The sequence below is a fragment of the Chamaea fasciata genome, unplaced genomic scaffold (genome assembly GCF_029207755.1).
Source record: "Chamaea fasciata isolate MVZ Bird 193981 ecotype frontalis unplaced genomic scaffold, bChaFas1.0.hap1 SCAF_23, whole genome shotgun sequence".
Classification (NCBI taxonomy): domain Eukaryota; kingdom Metazoa; phylum Chordata; class Aves; order Passeriformes; family Sylviidae; genus Chamaea; species Chamaea fasciata.
Genome location: NW_027094108.1, coordinates 7,036,426 through 7,062,931, shown reverse-complemented (window position 1 = coordinate 7,062,931; position 26,506 = coordinate 7,036,426). Strand labels below are relative to the sequence as shown.

Genomic DNA, 26,506 nt, shown 5'->3' with positions numbered 1-26,506 from the left:
TCCATGTTTTGACCCTTTTTCGGTTTTGTATGTTTCTTAAAAGGTGGAGGTTGCCAGCTTTTAACATAAAACATAAACTGTGAAACCCAATAAACCTATGAAGAATCCCAGAATCATTTTGGTTGGAAAAGACCTCCAAGGTCATCGAGTCCAAGCTGTGATTGATCCCCTCCTTGTCAGCCAGCCCAGAGCACTCAGTGCCACATCCAGGCCTTTCTTGGATGCCTCCAGGGATGGGGACTCCAAACCTCCCTGGGCAGCCCCTTCTATTTCCTGACCACCTTTTCTGTGGGGAAATTCCTCCTGATGTCCAGCCTGAACCTCCGGAGGCACAGCCTGAGGCCGTTTCCTCTTGTCCTGTTTCTTGTTCCCTGGGAGCAGAGCCCAACCCCACCTTAGTACAGTGTGTGCAAAACACTCTGTAATGGTGGGGAATTTGAACTCCAGCTTTATTCCACTTCCCTGCCATGTTTCGTCTTACAGATGACTTATTTTTACTTCTTGGAGGTATTGAAATAACAACATTAATTGCTTCACTTACTTAGCTGAATGAATTCACCTGATCTTATAAACAACCTGGTACTTGTTTACTTGGTTTTACTGTAAACAGGCAATGCTAGCAAGTCACATGCGTGCACAAGCCTGGACTTTGATTTGACTCATGTTTTCAGAGTCAATTGAGGGTCTTATCCCCCCTCTGGATAAGGGGGTGTCTTCACCCTGCAGCCTTGTGTGGGTTCACAGGTGCTGTGCTGGTTTTACTTTCATTTCATTCAAGGTTTGAATTTGACAGAAACAAAGGTGTAAGGGTGGTGAAACAATGCTTCGAAGAGCTGTTATGATGCTACCCACAAAGTACATTTGGTATTTGGTAAGTTAACAAAAGTATTTAGCCCACTGCACACACAAATTCCTTGCCAAACCTCTGTGTGCAGCTGCCTTGATGCACACAGGAAAAAAGATGAGAAAACTGTTCCTTTACATAGCAAAAAAATACGGTAACAGAGTACATTGGTTGAGAAGGAGAACTAGAATCTGTTTATTCTTATGTTTAGCAGAGACGAGCGAAGAGGATCCTACGAATACGCCCCTGACCGTACTTATTACGAGACTGTTCGGACCCCGGGGACATATCCTGAAGATCCTCGGCGGGAATACCCAGCTCGGGGCAGAGAATTCTATGCCGAGTGGGATCCCTACCAAGGAGACTACTATGACCCACGATACTATGACGACCCTCGCGAGTACCGGGATTACCGGGGAGATCCGTACGAGCAGGACATCCGGGAGTACAGCTACAGGCAACGGGAGAGGGAGAGGGAGAGGGAACGGTTCGAATCTGATCGGGACAGAGACCACGAACGTAGGCCGATTGAGCGGAGCCAGAGCCCGACGCATTCCCGGCGACCACAGAGCCCCGGAGCATCCCCCTCGCAGTCAGAACGGCTGCAGAGCGACTCGGAGAGGAGGATTTACAGCAGGTCTTCAGATCGCAGTGGCAGCTGCAGCTCACTGTCCCCACCGCGATACGACAAGCTTGACAAAGCCCGTGTGGAACGATACGCAAAAAATGAGAAAGTGGAGAAAGAGCGCGTTTTCGAGCAGGAGAGGGTGGACAAGGAAAAGCGCTTGGTGAGGAAAGAAAAGCTGGAAAAAATAGAAAAGGAGAAAACAGATAAGCAGAAACGAAAAGCAAAAATCCATTCACCCAGCTCTCAGTCCTCGGAAACAGATCAGGAGAATGAGAGAGAGCCCAGCCCAGAAAAACAGAAGGGCAACAGTAAACAAAGCAAAGAGAGGGGTGACAAAGAAGGGGCAGCAAAGAACCGCCTGGAACTGATGCCCTGTGTTGTGCTGACCCGTGTGAAGGAAAAGGAGGGCAAGGTGATCGATCAGCCTGCACTGGAGAAACTGAGGGCAAAGCTGGATAACGATGCTCTGAAATCCCCACTGCTTGAGCAGAAAACCCAGATGTCCCAGGCTGACCAAGCCAAGTCTGAGCAGTCTAAACTAGAACCTGTCAGAACCAAGGTACAGAAGGAGAAAGCCCTTGCCAGCCACATTGAAGTGGTGGACAAGGAGGGAAAAATGAAACCCAAAAAGCACTTGAAGATGGAACAAACTTCTGAGGGTGCCAATGCAGTTGATTTAGACAAGTTGGAGGCTCGTAAAAGGCGTTTTGCTGATGCGAATCCGAAACCCGACAGGCAAAAACTGGATGTTAAACGGAGCAGCCAAGATGAGGAGGATGCACGTGTGGTTTTGAAAAAGCAGCTTGATGCAACAGCGTCGTCTAGAGAAGCACCAGTATTAAGGGAAGGAGAATTGGAGAGAAAACCCCTGAGGAAGGAGGTGCTTAAAAGGGAATCTAAAAAACTCAAACTGGAAAGACTTATTCCTGTTACTAGTCCCAAAGAAATTCAGGACACTCTTAATGTTGGTGGGATTGGCATGCGTCCTACCCTGGATCTGCAGGCAAGGCTCATCGAGGCACCCGATGAACCTGTGGAAGTTCAGGAACTGCCTCCTAAAAAACTGAACCCGGTAAAACCCCAGCATAAACAGGTACAACCGCTGGACGAGCAGGGAACGGAGAGAGAGGACACAAGGAAGAATTACTCTGGCCTTCCTGAAGAAACACCAGACCATAAACTTGGCCAAGAGAAACCTCAGACAGCTGACACGGAGGAGAAAATCAGCATTGACATTGACCACACGCAGAGCTACCGCAAACAAATGGAGCAAAGTCGCAGGTTGAAACAGCAGCTGGAAATGGAGATAGCAAAGTCTGAGAAGTTTGGCAGTCCAAAGAAAGATGTGGATGAGTATGAAAAGCGGAGTCTGGTTCACGAGGTGGGAAAGCCTCCACAGGATGTCACCGATGACTCTCCACCAAGTAAAAGGAAAAAGACTGACCAGTTTGACTTTGAAATTAGCACTAAGAGAGAAAGGAACTACAGAAGTTCTCGTCAGGTGAGCGAGGACTCTGAAAGGATGTCCTGTTCCCCAAGCATCAGGCACTTCCCATTCCATGAGGATGACGACACACTCGATTCTCCGAGGTTAATGCCATTGAAGGAAACCAAAGAGTCGCCTAAAATAGAAGAAAAGGGCCTTTCATACTCCAACATGACTGTGAGGGAGGACTCACTGAAGTTCAATCCTTACGATTCCAGCAGAAGGGAGCAGATGGCAGAAATGGCTAAAATAAAACTCTCTGTGCTGAGTTCTGAGGAAGACTCAAGTAGGTGGGAAACCCAAGTGAAGCAAGAGCCTGGGAGAGTTGATATCAGCTTTCCAAGCAGCATTGTGAAAAGAGACAGTATACGGAAACGGTCTGTCCGAGACCTGGAACCTGGGGAGGTGCCTTCAGATTCGGATGACGATGGCGAAAACAAGCCCCATTCCCCAAAAGCCTCGTCCTTGTTAGAGAGTTCCAGGTTGTCTTTTTTATTAAGGGACAGAGAAGAGAAGTTCCGTGAAAGAGAGGAAAGACTCCAGTCCAGTTCCTTAGAAAGAAACAAATTCTACTCTTTTGCATTGGACAAGACAATCACACCTGACACAAAGGCCTTGCTTGAAAGGGCTAAATCTCTCTCTTCCTCCAGAGAGGAAAACTGGTCCTTTCTAGACTGGGATTCAAGATTTGCCAGTTTCAGAAACAATAAAGACAAAGAGAAGGTTGACTCAGCTCCAAGACCTATTCCATCCTGGTATATGAAAAAGAAAAAAATCAGAACCGATTCCGAAGGTGGAAAACTTGATGATAAGAAAGAAGATCATAAAGAGGAGGAACAAGAGCGGCAGGAACTGTTCGCTTCTCGGTTTTTGCACAGTTCAATCTTTGAACAGGACTCCAAACGCCTGCAGCATTTAGAGAGGAAGGATGAGGATCTGGATTTCATCTCTGGAAGGTTGTACGGGAGACAGTCGTCCTCTGATGGGACAAACAGCACGGCTGATTTGGTGCAAGAGCCAGTGGTTCTCTTCCACAGTAGGTTCGTTGAGCTGACACGAATGCAGCAGAAAGAAAAGGAGAAAGATCAGAAGCCAAAAGAAGTGGAGAAACAGGAAGATAAAGAAAACCGGCCAAAAACACCAGAAATGGTTCCTGATAGTAAAGAAACAGAACATAAACCTTCCTCAGTTGTTGGTCCTTCTTCAGTCACCGTCCTCCCACAGGAACCAGCTCCCATCGCTCCTGAGAAAATAGTGAATGAAAAGGTCCTGGTGGAACCAGCTTCTGTCAAAGAAGAGAAACCTTCTGAACCTGCTGCTGCAGCAGAGGAACAAAAACCTTTTCCTGAACTTGCTGCTCCTGTCAAAATAGAACCACCTGAGCAAACAGAACCTCCGCCAGTTATAGAAGCAAGCAAAGAAATTGTTACTACAACCCTGGCACCAGAGGAAGATGCTGTGGCAACAGAGCATCCTTCGTACTTGGATACCAAACCTCCCACTCCTGGGGCCTCATTTTCTGATGCAGACATCAGTGTAGATCCAGAACCTGAGGCTGTCCAGCTTCTTCCACCTCCGCCCAAGCTAGTTCAGAAGTCAGATGAGGCTGCAGAACCTAAAGAAGAAAATCCTCCACTGTCCGCGAATACCGATGCTGGTGTGAGTCAAAAGGTGGAGGCGGCTGCTGAGGTCCTGCCACCTGTTTCCGACAACGATATGGAAGTGGACCCTCCGGTTGTTGTAAAAGATAAAAAATCCTACAAAAGTAAACGGTCCAAGACTCCCGTGCAGTCAGCTGCAGCTAACGTTGTGGAAAAGCCCGTCACAAGGAAGAGCGAAAGAATTGACCGTGAAAAACTGAAAAGGTCAAGCTCTCCTCGCGGGGAGACCCAGAAGCTTTCTGAATTGAAAGTGGAGGCAGAAAAGGTTTCAAGGAATGCTGCTAAATCCCCAAGTTCTGCTGCAGAGCCAGAAAATGTGGAGCTGAGCTTGCCAATAGGCCGGACCAGGCGCAGAAACGTAAGGTCGGTCTATGCTACCACAGGGGACAACGAAGGCCCATCTCCGGTGAAGGACTCCATGGAGGTCACTAGATCCACCAGGAAGAGAGTGGAAAAGGAACCACAGGAAACAGTGACAACTGTTCCCACAACCCCAAGGAGGGGAAGACCTCCCAAAACCCGCCGTAAGCCGGAGGAGGACATCTCTCCGATAAAGACCGAACCGGTACAACAAGATGTGGAGGAGGCTGAAACTAAAGATACTGTGGAAGCTCCTAAACCTGCAGAGGGTTGGAGGTCTCCTAGATCCCAGAAGCTCACACACACTCACCCATCAGCTGCTACAAGCCAACAGGGGAAGAAAGGGAAGAATGAACCTAAAGCCGATACCACGACTGAATCCGAAGATGCTCCTGAAAGAAGCGGTCAGGAATCCAGCATCAGTGACAACAGCAATAAAGCAAAAGCCGCTGAGAAAGAGCCGGCAGCAAGTGAGCAGAAACGTGATCGGAAGGAACTGGATGTGGAGAAAAATCAGCTAGAAATCCCCACAGTTGAGATCATTGAGAAGAAGCCGGTGCCAGAAAAGGTTACAAAATCCAAAAGGGGAAGGTACAAAAACACCAAAACCGTCGTTGATAAGGCATCCGTCTGTCTCAAAAATGTAGAAATACGTCTCAACGTCGATGAAGTCAAGGGCGCCTTGCGGCCCACTGAAGAGGAGGCAGAGCCGGTGGCGGTGTCACCACCCAAGATGAAGAGCCCTCCAAAAGAGGACATCCTGCCACCCCACTTCTCTAAAAATGAGGTAGAAGATTCATTCTCAGAAATGGAAAAGGAGGTGATGCGCGAGCCCAAGCAGTCGCCTGAGGCTGCCCAGTTAGCAAAGCAGATTGAGCTCGAGCAGGCAGTGGAGAACATTGCAAAACTCACTGAAACTCCTCCAACAATTGCTGCCTATAAGGAGCCAACAACAGATGTGGCTGAAGTCCGTCAGGAGGAGGAGGCAGATAAACCCGCACACCAGGCCAGTGAAACGGAGCTGGCAGCAGCCATTGGCTCCATTATCAATGACATTTCTGGGGAGACAGAAAGCTTCCCTGCACCGCCAACATACCCTGCTGAATCTGAGGCTGAAATCCCCACAGTGCCCTTGGTGTTGCAGTCCCCTCGGGAGGAGATGGAGCCTGAGACAGATCAGGCAGTGAACAATATCCTAGAAACTGAGGCTGCCATCGAGCCTGTGGTGCAGCCGGTCCCTGGCTCTGTCCCGTCGGCGTTGGAGACTGAGAGCAAGGAGTCTGAAGTCAGCTTCAGCGAATCTTCCAACTCCGCGCAGGAGGCCGACACCTTGCAGGAGGCTGAAGTTGCTCGGAAGGAAAAGGGGCGGCAGAAAAGCACACGGCAGAGACGCAAGAAGAGCACGAGCAGGAAGGGTGACACCACCGAAGTCAACACCTTTGAGCCAGAGAGGCTGCAGAGCAAATCACCCCCTGCCAATGAAGTAAAGACAAAACCTGAAGAAGCCTCGAAGGAGGAAAAGCAAATCAAACCCACAGCATCCGTGGATCCAAATGCCTCTGATGTCACCAAGGCTGTGACTGCTGATGTCGTGGCTGCACATGAGGCTGCCCCTGAGAGCAGCACCTCTCCAAAGGTGCCCGCTCCAGCTCCTCTGGACCTGGGTGCCCCACCAGTCCCCCTTGACGAGGGGAGTCAGAGCGGGTTCAAGATCCGGTCACCCCTGGAGAGTGCTCCCATCACACCGCCAAGTGCCCCGAATGCTGCCCTTCCTGCTATTCCCGCAGCGGCAGCCAAGCTGCCCACCCCAGTGCCCTCCACCATTGTCCCCCTTCACTCCGGTGCTGCCAAGGTGCCGGAGTGGATGGTCAGGCACGAGGAGCCCCGTGCCCGTTCCACACCCCCGCCCGCTCTCCCACCAGACACAAAGGCGTCGGATATCGACACAAACTCCAGCACTTTGAGGAAGATACTCATGGAGCCCAAATATGTCTCGGCGACGAGCATAGCCTCCACGCATGTGACGACAACGCATGCGGAGCCAGTGAGCGCGCCGTGCCTGGAGGAGGCAGCTCTCCACCCTGCTGTGGAGGCCGTCAAGCCGGTTTCCGAGGAGAAGCCGGCCGTTCCTGTCACCAACGCCCTGGACCCACCGGTGGCCGAAGCGCCAGTGTTCAGCGAGAAGGAAAAGATCAACACCGTGATTGCTCCCAAAGCCACTTCTGTTATCAGCAGGATGCCCCACAGCGTGGATCTGGAGGATGCTCCGAGGATCACCTTGGTGAAACAAGCTCCCCAAACCCAGACCTGCCTCATTAACGCTCCCTCGCCAAAATTTAAGCAGAGATCAAGTACAAATGATAACAGCAGGTTTCATCCAGGATCCATGTCTATTATCGAGGAGAGGCCTGTGGAGACTGGGTCCAGCCCAGGGCTGCGGGTGAACACCTCGGAAGGTGTGGTGCTCTTGAGTTACTCAGGGCAGAAGACAGAAGGCCCTCAGCGAATCAGTGCCAAGATCAGCCAGATTCCCCCAGCCAGTGCTGTGGACATCGAATTCCAGCAGTCTGTATCCAAGTCTCAGATTAAACAGGAGCCTGTCACACCGTCCCAGACAGCACCAAAAGGCTCCCAAACCTCGGCGGGCTACGGGACTGTTTCCACCCATTCTTCATTGGTACTGGGAACACAGCCCTACAACACCTCGCCTGTCATCTCCTCTGTCAAACAGGAGCGTGCTGTGCTGGACAAGTCCGACTCGTCACACCTTGCTGTCCAGACCCCGGCGTCTCAGCCCGGCAAGGTCCTGACACAGACGGTAAACACTCCACCCGTGCTGGTCCATAACCAGATGGTCGTGAACAAAAAACTGTCTGACCCAGCTGCTCTGAAAGTGGAGACAAAGACTCTGCAACCCTCCAACCTGAGTCCTGGAGTTAGTCCTCACCACCCTTCCCTCTCTGGGAAGATGCACTCGGAAGCAAACCATGTCAGCTCGGGCCCCAGCACCCCGACCGACCGGGCCATCTCCCACCTGGGAGTCACCAAACAGGAGCCGCACTCGCCACGTACCAGCGGGCACTCGCCGTCACCGTTCCCCCGGGCCTGTCATCCCGGCAGTACCTCGTCTCCGGCTTTGTCCAGCAGCGCCCCGGTCATGCTGGCACCAGGAATTCCCGTTCCTCAGTACATATCCAGCATGCATCCTGAGCAATCTGTTATCATGCCCCCCCACAGCGTAACACAGACTGTGTCCCTGGGCCATCTGTCCCAAGGTGAGGTGAGGATGAACACCCCTCCTCTCTCCGGCATTCCCTACGGCATCCGCCCAGAAGCGCTCCACTCCCCACGAGCTGCTCTGCAACCCCAGATGGAGATCAAACCTCAGCGATCCAGCACGCCCCAGCCAGCACCCATCCGAGACATTGTCATGCCCCCGCTGTCCTCCCAGCATCCTCCCGAGGAGGAGCTGCACTTCCACCACACCGCCGTGTGCCGCGGGCCAGCCCCGGTGCAGTCCGACGTGCTGGTGATGCAGCCCGACTACCGAATGCACCCCAGCAGCCTGCGGCTGGACCAGTACAACGTCCCGCGGGACGTCAGGATGATCATGCACCCGCACATGGCCGCCGTGGGCGAGCACCACTCGGAAACACGACAATCCCGGACACCTGAAGGGGCCGTCAAAACTCCCCCGGTCAGTAAGACCCCACAGCCTGGGAAAGAGACTCCCAAATCCTCGGAAGGCAAGATGGCCCACTCTCCCCACAGTGAGCCCCGGCTGCTCAGCGTGCCCTCGGGCAGCCAGCTGCCTGGGTTGCCCCTGACACAGCCCGTGGTGGTCCCACATGGGGTGCAGATCATGCATCCTGCCGGGAGCTCCTTCCACGATTACCGCTCCGTCTACGGCGACATGAGGAATTACCACACGGCGCAGCTTGGACATCCGCAGTTCCCGGGTGCCTCGCCCATCGGGCTGTCCTCCCGGAGCATGACCCCGTCTCAGGTGAGAAGGAAAACCCTTTATCCGTCTCCCTGGAATCTGGAGGGGTTTGAGCTGTTTCTTGTTGGAGTATGGGGTTCAAATGCTGCTTAGCATCAGAGGAAGCCAAAACAACCCATTTCCTGAACTCCTCTGGGACTCCACCCAGGAGTTTCTGGATGTGACCGTGTCGGGGGGAGAACTGTCAGTACCAAGGTGTGGTGTGTGGGTCAGGCACTCTTGGAGGAATGGTGAGGCTAAGGATGGGCTTGGGGCAGGATTCAGGGAGTGGTGTTTCAGCTCAGGTGGGCTTGGACGTGGGGGACTCTCCCAGGTGCTGCCACAGCAGGGCTGGAGCTGTGACACGGATGTCTCCACTAGGAATCTGGTGGTGTCCTGGCAGCCTTACAGTGGGGTTGAATACACCCTCGGCCTAAACATCTTCCCTTTTTTCCCCTGCCTGCTTCCCAGGGTCTGCCGGAGGGTGAGCACTCGCACCCCAGCCAGCCAGTCCGCAGCAAGACCCCTCAGATCCCACAGGATCCCAAGGGCCCATCGGCAGCAGGGCCAGAGCAGAGTCACCACACTTCCGTGAACCGGCACACGGCGCAGATGGACCCCCACGTCCACCTCCAGAGGGCACAAGGGGATACGAGCCAGACCTCCTACCCCTCGCCTGTTGCCATCTCCATGAAGCAGGAGCTTCCGTCGCCACACCAGCCACAGGCGGTCCCCAAGCAGTCTATGTTTATCCCCACGACCTCGGGGCCGCCCCTCAGCCGCCCGGAGCCCCAGTCCACGCTCAAGCAGGAGCCATCCCCTCACCCCGTGTCCCAGAGACCAGTGGACATGGTCCAGCTCCTGACAGTGAGTGTCGTGCTCCTGATCCGGGGGGAAATCGCCTGGTTCTGTCTCAGCCATAGCACCGTCTCTGACCTTTCTTGCAGAAAACTTCAGATGCAGAAAAGGCATTGTTTGTTTTTTGCCTTGTTTTGTTCCTGATGGATTTTAGCATGTTTACTCTTCCAAGTCAGTTTTACAAGTCAGCCTTTTCGTGGAGAGTGTTTCCTCGTAGGCAGGGGAGAGTGTTGGTGTATTTCATTTAAATAGAAAGGAAAAACCACTCTCACAAGTGTAGAAAATGAGGAAAAGGAGGGAGGCAGTGAGGAACAGGTACCAGCATGGAGGTGAGAGTTGTGTTCAGCACCAAATATCTCCCATACATCCTCGAGCAGTTCTTCTGTTGTTTCTCAATTTGTCCATTTGTAAAAGGGAAAACAGCATTCGGGAACAGCCCTGGGTGGGCAGCAGAGGAATTAGGATGACAGGACCCACCCAGGCAGACTGGCCAGCTGGAAGGAAAAGGACTGAATTCCTGTTTTAGGGATGTCAGCCAAGCCTGGCTTGTAGAGGGTTGATCTGGTGTTACATCTTTGCTGAGCCTTTAAACCTTCGATGGAAGTATCGGAGGCAGCTGAGCCGGGATTTCAGATCCCACTGCCCTTGCTTTGTGTGTAATACTCTTCTCCCTCTCTTCCCAGAAATACCCCATTGTCTGGCAGGGTCTCCTGGCTCTCAAGAACGACACGGCGGCCGTGCAGCTGCACTTCGTGTCCGGGAACAACGTCCTGGCGCACCGGTCACTGCCGGCGCCCGAAGGAGGGCCCCCGCTGCGGATCGCGCAGCGCATGCGGCTCGAGGCCTCCCAGCTGGAGGGGGTCGCACGGAGAATGATGGTGAGGGCCCGGGGTGGGGCAGGGAGGGAGTTTGGGAGTCCCCGTGCTCAGAGCCGGGCTGGTCTCGTCAGCTGTGGGGCTGAAAACCACCAGTGCTCCCAGAAACCTGGGCTTCTGCCATGTGGGCTCCCCCACATGAGAGAATGGGCGTGGCCCCAGCGCTGCCAGGGCCCAAGGAGTGTTTGGACGCTGCTCTCAGGGTGGGATTGTTGGGATCCTGTGCATGGCCCGGAGTTGGACTTGATGATCCTTGTGGATTCCTTCCAATCCAGGAGATCCCTGTGATTCTGTTTTGGGATCCTGGTATTAACACTGATTCCTGCAACCCAGAGAGTGTAACACAGGTTGCAGGTGATGAGCAGTAGCTCTCGCACTGCATTTATGGAAAAGGCAGCGAGAGCTGGGAAACCCTTAAGTCACCCTCAGCCCTGGCACAAACTCCTCCTGACTTCAGTGTGTCTGAGTAGGGTGGGAAGGGAAGTTCAGGTGACCGTGAAAATACACCTTTAGTCCTTTCCACCATGGCAGAGCTCTCAGCAGGTGTTGGAGTCACAGAATCCTAGGCTGGTTTGGGTTCAAGGGGCGTTAAAGCCCATCCCACCCCCTGCCATGGGCAGAGACACCTTCCATTATCACTGGTCGCTCCAGGCCCCGTCCAGCCTGGCCTTGGACACCTCTGGGGATGGGGCAGCCACAGCTTCTCTGGGGTATAAATTCTAACATCAGGGAGTTTAAAGTGAGGATTTTGCCTCCTGGATAGTGCACGGATGGCTGGAAAACACTCCCTCACTCATCCAGCATTTCCCTGAGCATGTCCTTCCCTTGCAGGTGGAGAGCGATTACTGCCTGCTGCTGGCCCTGCCCTGCGGCCGGGACCAAGAGGACGTGGTCAGTCAGACGGAGTCGCTCAAGGCAGCGTTCATCAGTTACCTGCAGGCCAAGCAGGCTGCAGGCATCATCAACGTCCCCAACCCCGGCTCCAACCAGGTACGGGCACGGAACGCCCGCAGTGCCACAGGGACACCAAACCCGTCCCTAAGGGGGAGCAGCTCAGGCTTCTGCTCTGGAGCTGCCTGGGGTTATAGGTCAAACAACCCCCACATTTTCATCACCCATCAAACACGTGGATGGGATCCGTAAATTACTGATGGGATTACTGTAATCGTTGATGGAATTGATGAAAGCGACCCCAAAGGCAAAAAAAAACCCCAAATGTGTGTTTGGTGTGTTCCCAGTTCATCATCTTGGGTAGAAGAGCAATCAAATGCATTTTACAGCTCTTTATCTCTGAACTAGAGTCTTCATTTCTTGCCCATATCCTGATTTTTCCAGGACAGCTGGCCTTTTCTTGTGGAATGCATTTGGTGCCATGGAAGGTTTTTTCCAGGTGTGTTGCTGCACTGAATGCTATTTCACCTGTGTGTAATTTAATTCTGGGTGTAAAGAGCCCAGAATGAGCTGCCAGCGCTTGGAGCAACCACTGAAATGGTAATTGATGGGAATTTTTCTGCCTTTCCCAGCAAAATCAGCCAGCTCCTACACTTGTGGTGGGAAAACTCCCCACCTGGGCAACAAAACTCATGGTTTCTTTTTTATGCAAGATTGAGGATCCTTTAAGCACCCAGAACATCACTGAAATGTTCCGTTTTTAAACATTTCTAGGTGTGGGTTGTCTCTGATCCATGGTTTTTCCCTCCTTGCAGCCTGCCTACGTTCTGCAGATCTTCCCACCCTGCGAGTTCTCGGAAAGCCACCTGTCCCGCCTGGCCCCGGACCTCCTCGCCAGCATCTCCAACATCTCTCCTCACCTGATGATTGTCATCGCGTCGGTATGAGCTGTTTACCAGTTACTGACTTTTTCTTATTTTAATTTTAATTTTTTTAATTTTTCCAAGGCCCTGCAGCAAAAAACAAACAACTACAACAACAAAAAGCCCATTAAAAAAAAAAACAAACCCACAAAATTTAATTTAAAAATAAAACTAATTCAAAAGAAGGAGAGAAGGTTATGAAACAAACAAACAAAAAAATGCTGCCAGAAATCAGCCTCCTGCCCGACCGGCCTCGATCAAACCTTGGATGTTTACATGTTGCTTTAGCTTATGGACAACTGATGCACTCAGCAGGTGGACTGGGCTTGGGTTCCCATGCCTCCTTTTTGGGGAAAAAAACACACAAAAAAGAAAAAAAAAAAAAAGAAAAAAAAGAGAAAAGGATGGCTTATTTTTTTTAACAAAAAAAAAAAAAGGAAAAAAATAAAAAAGAACCTGAACTGCCTTTGCACTAAATTAGTGACTCGGACTTTGCACAGTTGGAGACGCTGTGACGTTCTGGATGTCTTGACACACATTTACCGCACCGTGGACGTTCCGCAGGGACTCTGCTGAGATTTGTGGGTCAAGGAGCATTTCACAGTTATCTTTTATTTTATTGGTTGTTTCGTCGGGTTTTTTTGTTGGTTTTTTTTCCTTCTTTTGGGGTTGTTTATTTTTTTGGGGGGTGTTATTTTTTTCCGGATGTGAACCTTCCTCTTCCTCCACCTGCCCCTGCTGCAGCCGTCTTCTCATCATCTGGGATGTACAGTTTACACTGAAAAACAAGAGAATACAAAAACAACAAAACAAAAGGGAGAGCTTTTTTCCTTCCTGGTGGGATATGCAGAACTCAGTGGGTGTGTGTATATATAAATATATATATAATATATATAAATATATATAATACTGACTTTAAAAAAAAAATCAAATCCCCACAACATACATTTTTTTTTAATCTGTGCCAAAAATGTGTTTTCAGAGAAAAAAAATCTTATTTTCATACTCAGACTTTGTATTGTCACTCATTTGTAAGTGCGCTTCATTTAAACATCCCCTCGTCTCATCAGCTGTGGAAGTGTTATACACTTGTACAAAGACTGCCCCGGCCCCCCTCGCCTCCCCTAACACTTAATTAATTTATGGAATTTTTTTTTTTTTTTTGGTTTATTTTTGGTTTTATTTTTTTTTTCTCAGCGCAGTTTTGTTTTGTGTGTCCATTGGATTACGAACTTTATTAAAAAATACAAAACACGGCGGTGCCCCGACCTCGTCCCTCGGCGCGGGGAGGGGGAGTGGGGAGGGGGAGGTTTGGGGGCTGCCAGGGGTCACCCACCTCTCCTTTAAAAACAGCCAGGAAAAAAGATCACACTAAACCAAATTTCTCGATTTTCCCTCCTCTCTCATAAATACTTGTGAAAACTGAAATTGCAGCGTTTGCCCCAATTTCTGATCTCACCACGCACCAACTCTTCACTGGAAATTATCCCTGGATTACTGATACTCATCATTGTTTGAAATGTAAGAGCCAGACTCGATGTTTTTCACTGCTTTTCCACCCAGATCCCTGTCAGGTGCAAGTGGGAAGCCTAAAATCAAGGCTGATGTAAATGGGTTAAAATCAAGCAAATGTGGTAAAAAAGGAGGTTTAGGGCAGAATTTGGGGGGTGGCGTCCAAAATCAGTGGAGACCCTCACCCTGCACGCCCGGGCTGAGGGTGGGGGGCAGAACAGAGCCTGTTTTGGGGTAAAACCAGGACAAAAAGGTGCTGCTGATGCCCCAGGATGGAGGTGGGTGTTGGGAGCCCGGCCAGGGACACCCCACAGCGACCCCCAAGTCCCACTGGGGGGGTCAGGGTGGGGCCTTGGACTTCATCCCTTCCCCAGAGAGTGAGGTGGGGCTGATGGACAGACCTGGGACACAGATGGGGCTTGGATGGACGGACGTGTGGATTACTGGGGCAGAGGGAAAGGGTCTGACCTTGCTGGTGTCTGCGTGGGGCCTTTGGGTTAAAAAGGGGCGGTTTTGGGGTATTGTGCTGGAGGGCACTGTCCGTGTGTCCAGCCAGATGTGAACTGTCCGTGTGTCCAGGTGTCTGTGCAATGTCCATCCACCCAGCTGGGCCTGGACCCATCTGTCCATCCAGGCCCATCCCTTTCACCCACCCATCTCATGGATCTGTCAGATGGACAGAACAGGGGAGTGTCCAGCTGGACAGTTGGACACCGCATATCCAGCTGAAAACATGGATGTTGTATCTCCAGCTGGACACACCGACATGGATGGACATCCAACTGGACAAATGTGTTTTCATCTGGACAGTTGGACATGCTCATGCCCAGCCAGCCACTTTCCTCCTCCACCCCTGGGCATAAATGGCCCCAAAATGTTGGGGGTTTTTTTGCCCCACAGGCGCCTCTTGGAAAGCAGCAATTTCACCCCCCTGCCCCACCCCCCTCCTGCCCCTGCCCTGCCCCCACAGCCCCCGTGTCCATCTGTCTGAGCCCATCCCGGTATCCATCTCCCAGCCCAGGCTCTGAGAATGGGGGAAGGGTCCGGCCCAATCCCAGCTCCAAATCCATGGAAAGTGCGGAATGGGGTGGGGGTGGGGGGGTCTGAAATCGCAGGTTTTGGAGAGGCACCTTGGGGCAAAAAGGGCATTTTTGGGGCATTTATGCCCAGGGGTGGAGGAAAGTGTCTGTCCTGTGTGTCCAGCTGGATGTGCAGTTGTCAGGACATGTGATGGTCCCTCTGTCCGACTGTGAATGTAACCAGCCGTGTGTCCATCCATTCTGTGTGTCCAGCTGGACATGTCCCTGTGTCTGCCTGTCCAACCTTCTCTATGTCCATGCCTCCAGCCGTCCAGCTGAACATCCAACCATCCACAGCCTTGTCCATGTGTCCAGCTGGACAGCGCAGTCTGTCCTGAATCCTCCAACCCCTCTTGGCTGGGAGCAGGAATGAGGACAGATGGACACATGGATGGATGGTGGCACAGGTGAGCACATGGATGGACAGACTCATGTCCAGGTGTCCAACTGGACGTGAAACACTGTCTGGCCTGAAGGTGACCTGTCCGTGTGTCTCTGGCACTGTCCAACCATGCACGGACCAGCAGCCACGTGTCCAGCTGGACCTGCAGCCGTCTGTGTGTCCATCCGTCCCAGCTGGACACATCCCTGTCACTGTGTCTGTGCGTGTCTCCCTTCCCTCCCCGCCCTGGGGAGCTGGGGGGCTCGTAGGGGACAGAGCAGGAGGCGAGTGTCAGGCGGGCACCCTCTGGGGCTCCTGCCCCTCCTGTCCTGCGGCCCCCCAGCCCCAGCAGTGGGGGGACAAGGCTGGAGCCAGCACTGCCCCCGGGTCCCCTGGGATAGGGACGGACAGGGATGGACACATGGCCTCGGAGACCCGCAGCCGCCCCTCCAGCTGCAGAGCCCGGGGGGCCCTTGTGGGTGTCCCAGCTGAGCACCCAGACCCTGCGTGGGGCAGGACAGGCTCCCACCCCTCACCTCCAGCCCGCAGCACCTTTTCTCCAACACTGCTCCCTCGGTGGGGGTCAGCAGGTGAGGGTCTTCTTGGGCTTTACCCCCGAAGTCCCCAGCGGCTGTTCTGGGTGAGGCTGAAAACCTTAAACCACTGTTTTTGCCTTTTATCCACTCATTTGTCCCTGCTTTTAGCACATCCCACTCTCAGCAGTGACTGGAGCATTTCAGTCCCGCCCCACACTGGGCTTCAGCTCATCACGAGCCTCAAACCATCCCCCGGGGGGGAGGAATCCGCAGCGTCCCCCCCCAGTCCCCGAGCACCAACCCTTACAAAATATTGCATTTTATTCCATCTCTTTCCTTCCAGAAATACACTTTTTACACCATTTCCGAGCTGTCTCTTAAATAAAGGCTGGGCAGGGGCGCGGTCACTCGGGGGGCGGGGGCGGCCCCTCGGCCGGGGGGGCCGGGGCAGCGGCCGGGGGAGGCTCGGCGCCGTCCCGGGGCCGGAAGAGGAGCTCCCCGGCGGGGATGACCTGCTCTGCCGGCCAGCCCGCGGCGCCGTAGGGCTGGTAGAAGTCCGGCTCTGCCTGGAACATGACGAGCGCCTGGGCCGTGTGGATGCGCACGTGCTGTGCCAGGCTGCTGGCGTCCAGGAATTTCTCCCCGCAGGAATCGCAAGCGTAAAGGATCTGCGTGTTGGGGTCTGCCGGGGGAGAGAACAACGGGCACAAAATGGGGGAGGCGCTGGGGTGGAGCGACAGGAAGAGCCAGCCCGCTATTCCGGGTCCCGGAGGGGCCGGGGTGGGGGGATGGGAGGAGCCAGCCCGGTGTTCTCAGCCTCACCTGCCTCCTGCACCTGCTTCACCGCTTTGGTGATCTCAGCTTTAAGTGCTTCGGTCTCATCAGCTGTCACCGCGGCCGCCACAGGTACCACTGCGGGGACAGGGACATTGCGGGGGACAGGGACATTAGGGGGGCCTGGGCAGGAATTGCCCCCCCCGGCTGTGGATCCTGCCCAGTGCCGAGGTTGGGAGCGGCTCCAGTGGCATGTGAGGCTGCCCAGACTTGGGTGCTGCACCCTTGGATAAATCTCCAGCGCCTCTGGGGGCTCCAGGACCTCCAGGCTGCACCCCATGGAAAAGTCCCAAACTGCCCCCCCCACCAAATGAATCTCACTTTTGGGGTGACTCTTGGGCCTCTCGAACTGCACCTCATGGATAAACCTCTCTTTCAGGACCGCCCCAAGGCACCCAAGCTGCTCCCTAGGGGTAAGTTTCCCCCTCTGGAAGGACTCCTGGGATCCCCTGGGCTGCCCCCCACAGATAATGTAAAATTAACCTCACTTTTGGGACAGTTCCAGGCCCCTCCAGCTGCTCCCCACAGGTAAGTTTTCCTTTTGGGGTGGCTCATGGAACACCCAAACTCCTCTCCAGGGATAACACCTCCCTTCTGGGATGGCTTCTGGGACATCCAAGCTGCATCCCATGGATAAACTTCCTTTTCAGGACACCTCCAAGACCCCCAAGCTGCATTCCCACAGGAAAATTTCCCTTTTGGGATGACTCCTGAGTCCCCTAAACTGAATCCCCATTAATCAATCTCCCTCTGGGGACAACTCTGGGACCAGGCAGCTGCTCCCTAAGGATAAGTTTCCAATTGAGGACAGCTCCAGGACCTCCCAGCTGCACCCACCACTAACTTTCCCTTCTGGATGGCTCCCAAGCTGCCCACCATGGATGAACTCCCTTTGGGAACCCTGTGGGCCCCCCTGCGGGCCCCCCTGCTCACCCGTGAGCTGCGTGACAGCGGTGGCAGCCAACGCCTCGGTGGCCAATGTCACCATGTCATCGGACGCCACCGTGACGATATTGACCTCGTCGCCTTCCTCGGGCTCCAGGATTTTGATGCCGGCCTTGCCCTGGTGCACAGTCTTCACGTGGGAGCGCAGGTTGTCCACGCGGTTGAAGCCGCGCCCGCACTTATCACACAGGAACGGCTTCTCCCCTGGGAAGACGACAGGGAATGGAGGTGTGGGTGAGGAGGTGATGCCCGGGGGCAGCGCAGGGTTTTGGGAGGTACCCACCCGTGTGGATGATGATGTGCTTGGACAGGTCGCCCACGTTGACGAAGGCTTTGTTGCAGACGGTGCATTTGTGGGGCCGGATGTTGTCGTGGTGACGGATGTGGTTGGCCAGCTGGCTCGACTGGACGAACCTTTGGGAGCGACACCACGGTCACCACAATCCATGGTATCGCCCCGAGTGGAGGTCGCCCTGATATTCCGACACCACTGAAGTGGCTCTCCCAGTATTCCCAAGGGGCATCCTCACCTCTTCCCACACCGCTCACACACGTAGGGCTTCTCCCCAGTGTGCTGGCGCACGTGGGCGATGAGGGAGCTCGCCTGGGTGAAGGCTTTCCCGCAGATCAAGCACTGGCACGGCTTCTCTCCTGGGGGAACACGGGAGAAGGTGGGTGGGGAGCACGATGGGAAGGAGAACCCCTTGCGGAGGCAGGAGCAGATCCGTACCGGTGTGGATGCGGACGTGGCGCTGGAGCGCGCCGGGGTCGGCGAACTGGCGCTGGCAGTGCACGCACACGTACGGCTTCTCCCCGCTGTGGATCCGCAGGTGCCGCTTCAGGTTACCTGGGAGCAGGGCAGGCTGAAGGACGCCGGATCCTCCTCCCCCTTTTCCTCTTTTCCAGAGCCCCCTCGGGAAAGCCTGGTGCTATTCGGGGAGCAGGGACTGCGGGGACTGCGCAGGGATCAAGGGAAGTTGGCTGCACCTTGCCTGGGATCAGGCAGTAACGTGGAAGTGGAGACAGCCAGGACACGCGCCCAGTGTTTGAGGGGATCAAAAGACTCCACTGGAATCATCCCAACCCTCTGGCTCTGCAGCAGGTTGGGAGGAGATGGGAGGAGACATCCCCATCTCCAACATTTGGATGAGGAGCTCCTTTCCAGGGTGTGGCTCCATGGGGAAAAACAGGAATTCATGCAGCACCACTGTAAACCCAGGATGAAGTCCTTCCTCTGGCTCTGATCCAGCCCCAGAACACTCCCTTTCCCCCCAGACCATCTAAGTCCCATCGCTCAGCCCCACAGCCCCCCTCCCCCATGTTACCTGATGTGGTAAACTGCTTTCCACACTCCCGGCACTTCAGGGGCCCATCTGCGATGTGGATCTTCAGGTGAGCCTTCAAATTCCCCACCTGAGGATGGAAAATGGGATGGAGGGAGCACCAACCACCCTGTCTCCCTTCAGAGCAACCCAAATCCCCGTGGATCCCTTCTGGAGTGGCCTCTGGGACCTCCAAGCTTCACCCCATGGATAAACCACCGTTTCCAAGCTCCAAGACCCCTGAACTGCATCCCACAGACAATCCACCCTTTCATGACCACTCTGGGACCCCCAAACTGCATCCCATGGATAATCAATCCACCCTTTTAGGATCACTCTGGGACCCCCAACTACACCTCATGGATACACCACCATCCTAGGACAGCTCTGGGAGGTCTGAACTGCATCTCTTCAAGGACCACGCTGGCCCAGCTTCCCCGCTCCCTAGCGCACCTGGTTGAACTTCTTGTCACAGTGGGGACACTTGTGCTCCTTGTCGGTGTCGTGCGTCTCCAGGTGGCGCATCTTGGAGGTGGGGTCGGAGAAGGAGCGCCCACAGTAGTCGCACTGGTAGGGCTTCTCCCCGCTGTGCACCAGCTGGTGCCGCTTCAGGTTGCCCGAGGTGGTGAAGAGCTTGCCGCAGTCCTCGCAGCGGTACCGGGCCTCGCCCGTGTGCCGCTTCTTGTGCAGGTTCAGGAGGCTGATGAGGCGGTAGCTCTTCCCGCACTCCTCGCAGCCGTACGGCTTCAGTGGGCTGGGACAAGGTGGGAATGTCACACCCAGCACCAGGGTCTCGCTGCCACGGTCTGAGCGTCACCCCCCAGACGGACCCACAAGAATCATGGAATGGCTTCGGTTGGGAGGGACCTCCAAGCTCGCCTTGTTCCACCAGACCCCACCTCCCACTAGACCAGGCTGCTCAATGCCTCATCCAACCCTGAACACTTCCAGGGATGGGGAGTCCATGAAACAACACAAAAAGAAAGAACAATTTGGACAATGCTCTCAGATACAGGATGGGATTCTGATGGTGTCTGTGCAGGGCCAGGAGTTGGACTTGATCCCTGTGGATCCCTTCCAGCTCAGGATTATTCTTTGACTATGACAGAGGCAGAAAGACAAATCTCCTCCCGGATACCCCAACACACTGGTGGATTTCCAAAGGATTTGACCATTCCCAGCAAACCTCACATTTTTCAGGTGTCTTTCCCTGGCTCCGCCCATACCTGTGTGTCTTCTCATGGGCCTTGCAGGCAGCTGGGTCAGAGAAGGCCTTGTTGCACTCCCTGCACGAGAAGGGCTTCTCTCCGGTGTGGATACGGATGTGCCGCTTGAAGTTCCCAGTGTGGGTGAACTCCTTCCCGCAGTCCTAGGGATGGAGGGACAGGCACTGTCACCCTGCTGTCCCCAAGGCATCTGGTGGCACCTGGAGATGCTGCCCAGGAGCCTGGCCGGCCTCACCTCGCACTTGTGCGTGACGGAGCCGTAGGCCTTGGACTCAGTGCGGTCGCTGTAGGTGCCGGAGCGCAGCAGGCGTGGCTCCCCTGAGTTCTCCTGCCCGGAATCAGTGCTTCCTGACTCGTTATCCTCCGTGTTTTCCCCGTTCTCCAGCTGGGCAGGCTCCTCCTCGGGGATTTTACCCTCATCTTCCTCCTCCACTATCATCTCTCCCTCTTCCTCCTTCCTCTCCGGCTTCATGTCTGCAGGATGGTAGAAAATGGGGATGCTCAAATTTGGGAGCGGCAGCAGAGGCACAAAATCCACCTGTATTTCCTAACCTAAGGAGACTGGGATTAGGCATCCCCTGTGTGAAGGGAAATCACAGAAACATCTGAGCTGGAAGGGAAGTGAAAACTCATCCATCATCACCTTTGCCTGGAATCACTTTGAATTTGCAGGTGATTAGCCCTAAATTCCCAAAGCCTGTGCAGGCAGAGGAGAATTTCCCAACTCTCCTCGCTAAGCTCCATGAAAACTGCTCCCAGAGGATCCGTGCCTCACAGACCTTGCACATGCACTCACACAATTAATTCCACAGAAGATGAGGGCTCAAGCTCTGCCCAGCTTTGTCCCAGCCCTGCTCACCAACACACCTCCTGTCCTGGCAGTGTCCGTGCCCGTGGGGCTGCCGCTGCTCACCACGCTGTCCGATGGCTGCGGGAGCCTGGGAATGTCGGCCTTGGGATCCTCCTGGATGGCAGCACCTGTCCCTGTGAGCACCGGGGTGTCATGACAGGGTGTGCTGGGGGTGACAGCAGGACTCAGGGTGTCACCCCTTGGAGGCTCACCTTCCTGGCCAGCTGGCTGCTCCGCTGGCACCTCGGGCTGTACCATGGCCTCCGGCTTCTCCTCCTTCCCCTCAGCGCTGGGAGCAGCGGCTTTGGCTTTCTCAGGCTCCCCCAGAGTTTCTGCCACCACCGATGTCTTGGCATCGGCCGTCACCTTGTCAGCTCCTGTGAGGGAACAGGCGAAGCCATCCAGCAGCTGCTGTCAGGAAGATTCCCAAATCCCACAAGATTCACAGAAGCAGCGATTTTTCAACTGCTGGTGCTGGCCAAGGGGATGAAATCCCATCCAGGTGCACCAGATGCACCTGGGAACTGGGTTTGCAAGTTGGCCAAGGATCCTAAGTACATAGATTTTGGACTGCATGAAGCGTAAGTCAGTAAATCTTGATTTTGCCTGGGTGAGGGGAAGCCAGAAGGGTACATACCGATCTCGGGGAGCTGCTGGTTCATCCCAGGGGGATTTTCTGGGGGCACGGAGAGAGATTTGAGTGCGTTGCACGCGCTGACGATCTCCTGCATCTGCAAGAAACCTGCCACGGCCAGCACATCCTCCACGTTGTCGGGGCTCAGGCTCAGCTTAGCCGTGTACATGAACTCCAGAACGTGGCCCAGGCCTGCAGGGGAGGTGACACAATCAGAAATGAGCCCTCACCCCTCACTCTCTTTCATTCTGAAATGCTCAAAATAACAAGCTGAAGAGCCTCCCTCGAAGTCTGGGCACGGAATTGTGCTGTTTAAGGAGCTGGCAGGGATCTAGGATAAAAATTCCAGGCCCACCTGCAGCATTGCTGATGTCCAGGTGCACCACGTCCTTCTGGTCCACGAAGAGCATGCGGAAGTAGTCGCTGCAGGCGGCCAGCACGGCCTTGTGGGCCTTGAAGTCGATGCCGTCCACCACGAAGGTGCAGTCGCAGAGCAGCCCCAGCTGCCGCTGCTGGTTCAGCTGCTCCAGCACCTGCTGGCTGTGCTGCGGGAAATCCATGGCTGCGGGGAGGGAAAAAACCCCGGGATGGGGGGGTGAGGGTGGGTGGTGAAACCACTGGAAGGGTTGTGGAGGCAGAGAGATCACAAAACGCGACCTGACTGCCCTCGTGGTTAACACAATGGCCCAGAAAGGTAAATTTCACTTCCTCTCCCGGCTAAATCCAACCCATACCCGCTCCTAGAACAGCCATGACGCCAACACAGAGCTAGAAGGAGTTGATGGAACAGCTCCGATGGTTTTTAGCTACCCTGACAGTATTCAGAACACAGCTATTGCTCCTCAGCTGGTCCAAGCAGCGAGCAGGAGCCTCGTCACCTCTGCAGACACAAGTGCCATCATCCCTCCTCTGTGTCGTGGCTCCTGCCAAGGCCATAGCATGGAAGTGTTTGTCCAAACCTTCCAGCTCCTGCTCCTTCCAGCTGCTCATGTCACAATACTGAGGAATTTTTATATTTTATTATGTGTTTGGAGGGAGTTCTCCATGCTTGGAGCCCAGCTCTGCCTAAGGAATGCTGCAAATTGTTGGAAACATGGCAAAACCTCAAATTTCCAGCAGCTGCTTCCCAGCAAAGTGCCATACTGGATTTTCTCCTGACCTGCATCCATGGGGTCAATGAAGGGTTTTCACTTGGCTTTATCTTCCAGCAGTGATTCCAGTGCTGAAGGGATTGTTTCAAAGTATTGACAAGGAGGGAGGAGAAAGAAAACAGGGACTATCTAGTTACTGTTCATGCAAGAAGTCCCTAAAGCTCTGGATGCTGTAACAAGAAAGTTATAGCTGGGGGTACACTCCTGGATTCCATGCTCGGTGTCTCTGAAAGTTTTCAGCCTGTGGAAATTGTTTTTCCACTTCAACACCTCTTAAATCAGGAGTTTCCAGTCAGGAAAAAGTGAGAGGTTTGGATCCACAAGACCAGGCACTTCCAGTTCCTGTTCCATCCAGTGATCAGTGGTCAGAGGGAGCCTCCTCCTGTCAGCTGCGGGTGCCAGCAACGCCTGGGGAAGGATCTTCCTCCATGGATTCATTCAGCTCCCACAGGCATCCCCAGAGTGGGTGAGAGGCCAGGACCTCTCTGACAGCATCGGATCATGCAGAGAGCAAGTTCCACTCCATTCTGTCATTGCAATGAACTCCCTGCCCTGGCTTTCTCCCAGCTCTCCAAACCCTCCCAGCCTGTCCCAAAATACATCCCTGACAGCCAGGAAAAACAGTACTTGGGTTAAAATACTGCATAGCACTGCCTGGTGTGGTTTGCAAAGCTCTGGAAAAAAGGGGGAGCATTTTCCCTGCAGGGTAAACAAGGCTGTGCTCCATGCTTGGAGAGCTCCATGTAGCAGGACCTGAGAAATCTTGACAGTTTGATGCACTAAAAAGGTATTTTGGGGAATTTGTGGGAGGCACTTTACATCTGAACAGTGATTTTTCATGTTCCAGGATTGGACTTGTCTCAGCTTTGCTGCCCAGCTTTGAGAAGGAAGTAAAAACCCAGGAAACTCAACTCCTCCCCAGAAACCTTCCTGTTCTCTGAAGTCTCCTCTGTAATGCCACATTCCAGCTCCCTTGGAAGCGCAGCAGGGAGAGGCTTGGATGAGCTCTCTATCCCCCCCCCCCCAGCAGCCAATGTCACCTTTATCCACTAAAATCCCTGACTCTGAGGTTTAACAATCCCAAACATCTGGACACAACTCCCAGGACTGGTGCCCAAGCTCACCCCTGTGCTGTGAGGAGCGGAGATATCCGGAGGATTGAGGGCCAGAGGGTTGTGTCTCTCCTCCAGAGATTTCCCCTTCCCAGGTGTTCAGGTCAGTCTCTACAGAGCCATCCTGGGGAAAATGGGATGCAAAACTCCATTTTAAACCTCCAGTCTTGGGTGCTGAAGGTGCAGAATCACTGATGCAGGATTGCACACCCTCTGACTTCCCCTCAGGGGAGAAGATTCCCCTCCCGACCTCTCCCCGACGAGGCTGCTGAGTCTCTCATTATCCAATTAATCGTGGAAAAGTTCATTGTGAGCGCACTCACGCCCACCACAGATAAATACAGCAGCTGCAGTCAGAGTGAGCTTCCCACGTGAGCTCTGCTAAGCACTCTCGCTAATTAGCGACATTACCTCTCCCCTTCCCTGCCACATGAACATCTACCTATTAAAAACTCCCAAACCTCCCTAAATTGGAAAAAAACAGTGATTTAAACATCGCCTTTCAAGGCTGTCACCGCCCAGCCATCCATCCTGGGAAGATGAAAGGGAAGAGGGGGTTTGTTTCCTACCCACCGTCATCTCTCGCCTCGTGCATCAGCTCAGGGAACAACACGGCCCCAGCCCTCGCTGCCTCTGCCCACAGGGGTCTGTCCTCATTTCCAGGAGCAGATCCTGCAACGTTTTTCATGAAAAAGATAAAGTTTAGAGCTGATCTGAGTGGAGCAGCTCCATGGATATATGGATCATGGAATAGGGAAGGGCTGCAGAGCTTGTGGTCGGAAGCGGAAGGCGAGCTTTGAGAAGGGGAACGATCACAAGGAGGAAAAAATGTGCTGAAAAGGAAATAAGATGAGAAAGACACGAGGAGAGGATATCCTGGACGCCCCACAGAGAACAGACATCCTGAAGACACCTTGGTTATTTGGATTTCAGGCTTATGGATGTGCTGGTGCTGCTCTGGATGCTGAGACATCACCTGAACCTGAGATCTGCCCTGAAACCCCTCCTGTGTTCTGCAGTGCCCAGGGATGACAAACCCTTGTCTCCTCGGGGAAAAACACCCTTTGGAATGCTGGCTGAGGGCTGGAATCTCGGGAGAAGCCTCTGATGCAGAAACAAAACTAAGGGAACAAGGCTGGTCCGGGAATTGTGTCACCCATGCCTGCCCGCAGAGGGCACGGACAGCCAGGAGGGGCTGTCACCTCGCCAAAACGCCAGAACAAGGGAAAATCCCGTTTTCCTTGCGGTTTTCCCCGTCCCTGAGGTGCGGGGACGTGTCTGGGGCTGGCTCGGGGCTGTGACCCCCATTCCCCACCATCGGGAGGATTCTTCGGTGGCCCGAGGGGACAGTGATGCCCCAAGCCCGGGGGACACACGGCTTCGTCCACGGCCTCGCCCCGAGTCACCTCTGGGCTGGGGGTCACACAGCGGACAGGGACACGCTGCGGAGGGGGAGCAGCCAGGAGCCCCTCGGTGCCCTCCCGACAGCCGCTCTGTCGTCCCACGACAACCACGAGCCCCCTGCTCCCATCATGACATCCAGATGCCCCATTACCCTCACGACAGCCACCAACCCCCCATTCCCCTCATGACAACCAGGAGCCTCCCGCTCCCCTCACAGCAGCCAGCAAACCCTGAAGATATCCGGCAGCCTCTCGTTCCTACCGCGACAATTCCCCGTTCCCCCCACGACAGCCAGCAGGCCCCCGTTTCCCGGGGCCCGCCCCCCGGCCGCAGCGTGCCCTCAGAGAACCGGGGGGCCGCGCACCGGGGTGACCCCCAAACCGGCTCCGTTACCCCACAGCCAGCGAGCAGGGCCGCAGCCCCCACCCCTCCCAGCGCTCGTGTCCTACTCAGCCCTCTCCCTGGCTCTTCCAGCGCCCTCCCGGGGCCCCCATGCCGCACCTGTCATGCCGGGCCCGGCGGGGCCTCACCCGCGGCCCTCACCGTGACACCGACCAGACAAAGGGCGCCGCCATCTTGGCGCCGGGCGGAAGCGGCGTCGCCCCGGCCCGCCCAGCGGCGGCGTCGTCACTGCGCATGCGCGGGGGCCGCTCATCTTCCCGCCCCTTCCCGCCACAGAGGCGCCGCCATGACAGTGGGGAGGGAGCGGTGCTGAGGGGCCGAGAGAGGCCATGAGGGGCCGAGAGGGGCCATGAGGGGCCGAGAGGGGCCGAAAGGGGCCATGAGGGGCCGAGAGGGGCCATGAGGAGCCATGAGGGGCCGAGAGGGGCCGAAAGGGGCCATGAGGGGCCGAGAGGGGCCATGAGGAGCCATGAGGGGCCGAGAGGGGCCGAAAGGGGCCATGAGGGGCCGAGAGGGGCCATGAGGGGCCGAGAGAGGCCATGAGGGGCCGAGAGGAGCCATGAGGAGCCATGAGGGGCCGAGAGGGGCCGAAAGGGGCCATGAGGGGCC

At 54.7% G+C, this 26,506-nt stretch overlaps 2 protein-coding genes across 6 annotated transcripts in view; one reads left to right on the top strand and one right to left on the bottom strand.

Annotated features, from left to right (window-relative positions):
- The window catches only part of SPEN (spen family transcriptional repressor), a 67,167-nt gene extending 53,405 nt beyond the window's left edge, over positions 1 to 13,762 (top strand). For 3 of the 4 annotated variants that reach the window (XM_066202780.1, XM_066202778.1, XM_066202782.1), the window contains 5 exons: positions 1,056 to 8,985; positions 9,433 to 9,828; positions 10,503 to 10,697; positions 11,526 to 11,684; positions 12,401 to 13,762. In XM_066202780.1, coding sequence (XP_066058877.1) covers positions 1,056 to 8,985; positions 9,433 to 9,828; positions 10,503 to 10,697; positions 11,526 to 11,684; positions 12,401 to 12,532 — 8,812 coding nt within the window. In that variant the 3' untranslated portion in view covers positions 12,533 to 13,762. The remainder of the gene's footprint in view (positions 1 to 1,055; positions 8,986 to 9,432; positions 9,829 to 10,502; positions 10,698 to 11,525; positions 11,685 to 12,400) is intronic. The other variant, XM_066202779.1, reaches the window with a different exon arrangement.
- A 2,278-nt stretch (positions 13,763 to 16,040) lies between these two features.
- On the bottom strand, positions 16,041 to 26,084 carry ZBTB17 (zinc finger and BTB domain containing 17). Of its 2 annotated transcripts, XM_066202801.1 has the most exons (17): positions 25,997 to 26,084; positions 24,665 to 24,763; positions 24,104 to 24,215; positions 22,184 to 22,390; positions 21,832 to 22,020; positions 21,407 to 21,571; positions 21,212 to 21,328; positions 20,580 to 20,818; positions 20,345 to 20,487; positions 19,572 to 19,872; positions 19,122 to 19,209; positions 18,527 to 18,643; positions 18,327 to 18,447; positions 18,080 to 18,210; positions 17,785 to 18,000; positions 16,840 to 16,929; positions 16,045 to 16,699 (listed from the first exon to the last, which is right to left on the bottom strand). In XM_066202801.1, the coding sequence occupies exons 2-17, from the start codon at positions 24,668 to 24,670 to the stop codon at positions 16,422 to 16,424; spliced, it is 2,520 nt and encodes an 839-aa protein (XP_066058898.1). In that variant the 5' UTR covers positions 24,671 to 24,763; positions 25,997 to 26,084; the 3' UTR covers positions 16,045 to 16,421. The 2 variants fall into 2 exon arrangements, with proteins under 2 accessions (XP_066058897.1, XP_066058898.1); XM_066202800.1 differs by having other exon boundaries at positions 16,041 to 16,699; positions 21,212 to 21,571.
- Positions 26,085 to 26,506: the final 422 nt, after the last annotated feature.